At 51.8% G+C, this 5,973-nt stretch overlaps 2 protein-coding genes across 3 annotated transcripts in view; one reads left to right on the top strand and one right to left on the bottom strand.

The window, feature by feature from the left end:
* The window catches only part of HCST (hematopoietic cell signal transducer), a 4,096-nt gene extending 2,432 nt beyond the window's left edge, over positions 1-1,664 (top strand). The window contains exons 2-4 of the mRNA XM_069078678.1: positions 1,030-1,053; positions 1,178-1,336; positions 1,469-1,664. Coding sequence (XP_068934779.1) covers positions 1,030-1,053; positions 1,178-1,336; positions 1,469-1,509 — 224 coding nt within the window. The 3' untranslated portion in view covers positions 1,510-1,664. The remainder of the gene's footprint in view (positions 1-1,029; positions 1,054-1,177; positions 1,337-1,468) is intronic.
* A 361-nt stretch (positions 1,665-2,025) lies between these two features.
* Positions 2,026-4,110, bottom strand: TYROBP (transmembrane immune signaling adaptor TYROBP). 2 transcript variants are annotated; one of them, XM_069078675.1, is made up of 5 exons: positions 4,018-4,110; positions 3,536-3,562; positions 3,081-3,218; positions 2,759-2,802; positions 2,026-2,258 (listed from the first exon to the last, which is right to left on the bottom strand). In XM_069078675.1, the coding sequence occupies exons 1-5, from the start codon at positions 4,082-4,084 to the stop codon at positions 2,193-2,195; spliced, it is 342 nt and encodes a 113-aa protein (XP_068934776.1). In that variant the 5' UTR covers positions 4,085-4,110; the 3' UTR covers positions 2,026-2,192. The 2 variants fall into 2 exon arrangements, with proteins under 2 accessions (XP_068934776.1, XP_068934777.1); XM_069078676.1 differs by lacking the exon at positions 3,536-3,562.
* Positions 4,111-5,973: the final 1,863 nt, after the last annotated feature.

Genomic DNA, 5,973 nt, shown 5'->3' with positions numbered 1-5,973 from the left:
TCTCTCTCTCTCTCTCTCTCTCTCTCTCTCTCTCTCTCTCTCTCTTCCTCTGAGTCTCTCTTCTTTTCTCTCTCTCCTCTTTCTCCTCTCTCTCTCCATCTCTATTCCTCTGGGTCTCTTCTCTCTCTTTCCCTCCCCCCCTCCCTCTCTCTCTCTCTCCTCTCTCTCTCTCCCTCTCTCTCGCCCCCCTCCCTCCCTCCCTCTCTCTCGCTCCCTCCCTCCCTCTCTCTCTTTCTCTTTCTCTCTCTCTCCTCTCTCTCTCCCTCTTTCCCTCCCTCCCTCCCTCTCTCTCTCCCTCTCTCTCTCCCTCTCCACCTTCCATTCTCTCCCCCCCCTTCCCCCCCCTTCCCTTGCCTTCCTCTCTCCTTTCTTCCCCCTCTCTCTCCAGCTCTCTCCCTCTGGATCTCTCCTCTCTCTTCTCTGAAACTTGCAGCCCCATGACTTCTGAATTCCCTCCAGCTCTCAGATTTAGGGATCCATGGGGCAGTAGAGTGGAACTTTGAGACCCAGCACTCTAGAACCCTCCTTTGCAAAGGCTGGGGTTCAGGGTGGTAGCTACGGCACGACTCTGGAAGGTCAAACACTAAAGCTAAGGCTGAAATACATTGACCCCCCTGAGAACACAAGACTCATTGGAAAAGACCCTGATGTTGAAAAAGATTGAAGGCAAAGGAGAAAGGGGCCGCTGAGGATGGAATGGATAGAGAGTGTCATGGGAGCCATGGAGTTGAGCTTGGATAGACTTGGGGAGATAGTGGGGGACAGAAGGCTCTGGCGGGTGTGGTCTATGGGGTCAGGAAGAATCGGACACAACTGAAGGAGTGAACAACTCAAAAGTGGAAGGAGCTGACACTGTGTGGTCTTCACCAAGTCTTTAAACTCTTCAAGCCTCAAATGAAGAGGCTGGACTAGCTGACCTCTAAGGCCCCTTTCAACTTAGGATCTGAGATTCTCCTTCTTCTCTCTGTTTGTGTCTGGGTTTCTGAGTCCGTGACCCGCTCCTGACGCTCTCTCCTCCTTTCCTCCAAGTGACTGCAGCCCAGACACCTCCAGGTAAGCTGCCCCAGAGCCCTTGTCTCCCAATTGCCCCAACTCTGGGGTGGGGGTGGGGGGCCCCTCCCAGCTTTCTGGTATCTCCATTTCTCTCCAACTCCCCTCCTCTCTGTCTCTGCCTCAGCTGACCCCCCAGTCCAGGACCCTAACTGTGGGCTCGTGCCCCTACCTTTACCCCTGCCCCTCCTCGTGGGGCTCGTGGCCGCTGATGCCCTGATGACTCTGTTCATTGTGGGAGCCGTGTTTGCTTGCGCTCGGCCCCAGAGGGCCTCCCAGAAACCAGGTAAGAAGCTGAGGAAGAATGGAGGGCTTGCATCTCTTTGAGAGGAGGGAGGGGGGTAGGAAGGGCCTCCTGGAGGACAGGGGCATGGAGGTGGCTTCCTGGGCTCACCCTGATGTTGGCCTTTCTCCCCAGAGAATAATAGGGTCTATATAAACATGCCTGGGAGAGGCTGAGCCCCATGGCACTTCCTGTCTTGTGGATGGACACCCTTATTTCCTTCAGAGGATCCTGGCATCCCAAACAACCAAAGACAACTTACCCCCTGCGCCACCTACATTGTACAGTCCTCCTTCACTCTGGAAATAAAGGAATCGATTCTTGTTTCCAGGACATTGATTTTAGTCTTTCACTAGAAATCCAGATATCACTCATAGTTCAGTCTGAAACCCAGACATCCTCAGAACCCAAATGTCCCAATAAGTCACTCTTCTGGGGTTCAGGTATATCTGTAATTTAATAACCTAGGAGCTTATGGTTTCCACAATCTCATAAGCAAGTATTAAACCCTCCAGGATCAAGGATTCCTTGTTCCCAGGCCCAAAGAGGTAGACATTCCTGGTCTCTAATCATCTTCAGAAACCAGTAGTCCCTAAAACCCAGTCTTTTGGGACCCTGGCACCTTCACAGTCTAGCCTCCCCCACCCCCTGCCCCTTACTTCCTGGAACCCAAAAGTTCAGCACAAATAAAGTCTCTGCTCCATATTTATTGTAAGAAGAATGATGAGAAGGAAAAGAAGGTCCCTAGAGTCAGAGAAGGGACAAGAGGAGGGAGGAGCAAGGGGTCAGTGGGTCTAGGGTTCTTGGATCAAAGGCTGTGAGCTCCCCATGCTGGCCATCTTCAGGGTTGAATCATGATTCATCTGTAGAATGCTTGCTGGGGAGTGAGGTCACTGTAGACATCTGCTCTATGGCCCTGGAGTTCCTGGGTGGGGATCAGGTGGGCTTAGTCAAAGGGCTACATGAAGGGGAATTGTTGGGGACACGTACCTAGGGGACCCTGGGGGAGCATACAATGCCCCCCACTCCTCTCCTCAGACATTAAGATTCTTAGCTGTGTCCCAGGGGCCAAGGTGTCCAGGGATTGACAGTGTGGACTCAGAGGACCAGCTTTCCTCAGACTTGGGTAAGGGAAGTCTCAGGGACCCCATCAGTGAGCCTCTCCTGGCCCCCAGCCTCATCTGGGTGGGACCGAGTTGGCTTGATAGCCACTGTACTCTGCTGCCAAGTGACTTCCCTTAGTCAGAGCCTTTCCTTTGTCTGATTCTTTCTGAATTAAAATCTGCCCTCGGCCTGGAGATGGCCCACTTGTGACTGGATGGACCTTTGGTTTCTGGCTCAAGAGAAATTGTTTTAGCAGGACATAAACATGAGGCCCCAGGGGAGGTTCAGGGAGGAGCTGAGGGAGGAGGGGATTTCTCTTACCTGATAGGGGGACTCTGTCTCCGTCATTCTCTGTTTCTTGGAAGCTGGGTGTGTGGAAAAGGAATGAAGGAAGAACCATATGAGGCTTTCAGGGCTCTAGGCTCTGAGTCCAGTCACCCAGCTCCTCCCCTCCACCATTCACTTCCCCAGTCACTGGTGTCTCCCCAGTCAAGCAAGGCTTTTGCTCCCCTGGCTAGTCCCAACACCAGAGTCTCCCCACTCCTTCCTGCCCTGATCTGTCCAGTCTCCTTGGCCACTCTTCTCAGTCCCATCTACCCCTGTCACATTGGTTAGTCACCACTCCCCTAATTTAATCCCTCACCCTCTGGGGCATTCCGACCTGGAGGTACTAGGCGACCCAGATAGTAAACAGCCAGGGCTAGAAGGATGGTCAGAACGAGATCTCCAAGCACAATGCCAGCCAGGACCCCTGGGCTCACACTTGTGCAGGTACTAGATTCTAAAGAAAACACAGGAACCCTGGGATCAGTGAAGAGATAGGATAGGGCCAGTCTGAAGAGGTCACTGGGAGGGGTTGAAGGATTTTTCAAGGGAAAGCAAGAGTAGACTTTCTGGAAGGGAATTGGTGAAGGGTCCTAGGGGTCAAAGGCAAGTCCTGGGAAGTGTGCTAGGGAGTCATCAGGGGTTTTGGGAGTCAGTGGGAGGGACTGAGGGCAGTCAGCAGGGGAGAGATCTTAGGCAGTCAGCAGGGAAGGGGTCTGTGCTTCTCAGTGGAAGGTCTAAGAAGCAAGCAGGGCAGGGGGTGAAAGCTCCTACCATTTTGGGCCCAGACTGGGTTGAAACCTGATGGGGGGAGGGCAGAAAAAGTAAACTTTCAATGACTAGGGGTTGGACCAAGGACCCCGGATTCCTAGCCCCAGAGGGGTCAAATCTCAGCAAAAGAAAAAGCATAGCAGAGGAGACTTTAGCTGTTCAATCTGACCCATCCCAGCCCCCCTCCCTGACCCAACTGGGGCCACTAAGCCTATGAGGAAAATATTTCAACACTTTCTCTCCTCAGTCCCCTCAAACTCTCTCTCTCTGTCCCAACCTCCTGGACCCCCAATGCCTAGACACTAAAGAGATTTAACACTTGGGTATTGAGAGGTCTGGGATCCTAGGCCTTTGAACCTCCCAAGGGTATACAGATAGTCCCCCCCCAGTTCTTTCCACCAGATATCCCCTCCCCGTTATGGATCTTCCCAAGCTCTGGGTCCAGAGATTATGGAGAAGATTTGCCCAAAGCAACCCTGACTCACCCCCTGGGGTCAGGAGCAGGGCTAGGACTAGAGCCAGGCTGAGGGTGGGAGCTCTGCCTTTCCCCATGGCTGGGCCAAGGGAACCTGGAGACTGGGGTCTGAAAGGCCAGGCAGGGTGTGGCAGAGCGGCTGAGCAGAGAGGAAGTAGGAGGCGGGGAGAAGGGGGAAGGGAGAGTTACGACACAGGGGGACCCAGGCATCAGGTCCCCCCAAGGTCCAACCCCATCGAGAACCCTGGCATCAGGTCCCCCACATTCCCACACCATTAAACACCCAGGCATCAGGTTCCCCCAAGTTCCCATCCCATGAGTTTCAGGTCCCTCCAAGTTCTAATCTCATCAAGGACCCAGGCATCAAGTCCCCCAAAGTTACCACCCTACCAAGGGCTCAGGCATCAGATCCCCAGCCCACAGGCCTTCAGTTAGCTTCCGATGGAGCTGTTTGGATTTTGAGTCGAAAAGGTCTAATTGTGACATTCTCAATTTACTGATCCTATTCCTGCTGCCACCCACCCCAGCAACAGCAGCAACACACTGGTACTAGGAAGGATAGAGAGAGGAAGAAACCGAGTCAGAAACAAACACAAAATATGAACAGAGAAAGAGGAAAAAGACAAAAGAGATGTCCAAGGTGGTCCTAGATACTACCACATGGGCTCTGTGGTAGTCTTCTATGGAGCCCATGGGACCAAGGAGCAGAAAGGTGTGGTGACCGCTGGGTGTTGGTAATGGGGGCTGGGGCTGGGACTGGGACCAGCTTCTTCTCTGCCTGAGGAAGGATAGGAAATGGGGTGAGGGGAAGTTCTTCAGTTTCCCAGCCCCGGTCCCTGACCCCCTTAAGAACCCAGAGTCAATCCTATGATATTTGTGAGCTTATCTGTTGGGGGGGGGGGCAGCACTTTCCAAGAGAAAAAAAAAGGAGGAACCTGTGGCTGGGCCCTGGGGAAATGACGTGATGGGCAAAAGAGAGGAAGACCCAGAATTCAGTTTCCCCCTCCCCCTTCTGTTTCCCCTCTTCCCCCATTCCACTCACAAGAAATGAGAACCTTCACTGGAGTCCTATACAGAAGCTGCTAGTTTACAGATGTCCTGAAGACCTTGGAGGCTGAGAGGAGTCATGAAAACAGAACCCAGAGCCTGGAGCAGGCTTCACAGGCCTCATTCTGTAGGTTAGGTTAGAACTTGGGGGGCTCTAGGCCTGTACCCAATAGTGCAGAGTTCTATCTTCGTAAGCTCCTAAGGTTAGACTTAGGAATGACTTAGCATGGACTTTGCTAGACTCACCAGTCTTCTTGGTAAGGAGTCATTGAGTCTAGCTGCCAAGGCCTATCTGGTTAGATTTGGGAGGTGGGAAACCAGTCACTAGACTCCATTGTTAGTTGAGATGATGTTTGTAGAAAGGTGGAGTCCACTTACCTCCCACCCCAACCCTAATTTATCACAGAAGATTCAAGAGTTCTCCACTGAATAAACCATTAAAAAGCAATCCAGGTGTGACCAGGTCCCCAATCCAATCTAATAAATCTGATCAACATTTATTAGTGCCTACTATATGACAGGCTCTATGCTAAACCAGGGCTACAATAAGAGGCAAAAGACAGTCCCTACCCTCAAGGAGCTTACACTCTAATAGGGGAGACAACATGCAAACAGATATCTACAAAGTAGATTTATCCTGTATATACAGGATAAATGGGAATTTAGTAAGGGAGGGAAGGTACTAGAATTTAGTGGGCAGCTAGGTGATGCAGTGGATGGAGTGGTGAGCCATAAATCAGGAAGACCTAAGTTCAAATCTAGCCTCAGACACTAGCTGTGTGACTCTGGGTCAGTCACTTCACCCTGTTTGCCTCAGTTTCCTCATCTGTAAAATTATCTGGAGAAGGAAATGGTAAGCCACTCCTGTTATCTTCACCAAGAAAAACCCCAAATGGGATCACAAAGGGCTAAAATTACT

This window comes from Petaurus breviceps, unplaced genomic scaffold (genome assembly GCF_028583685.1).
Source record: "Petaurus breviceps papuanus isolate PSGF00001 unplaced genomic scaffold, PetGlider_PUasm1.0 91041, whole genome shotgun sequence".
NCBI lineage: Eukaryota > Metazoa > Chordata > Mammalia > Diprotodontia > Petauridae > Petaurus > Petaurus breviceps.
The sequence above is the reverse complement of the archived record's forward strand: the minus strand, read 5'-3'. Positions and strand labels throughout refer to the sequence as shown.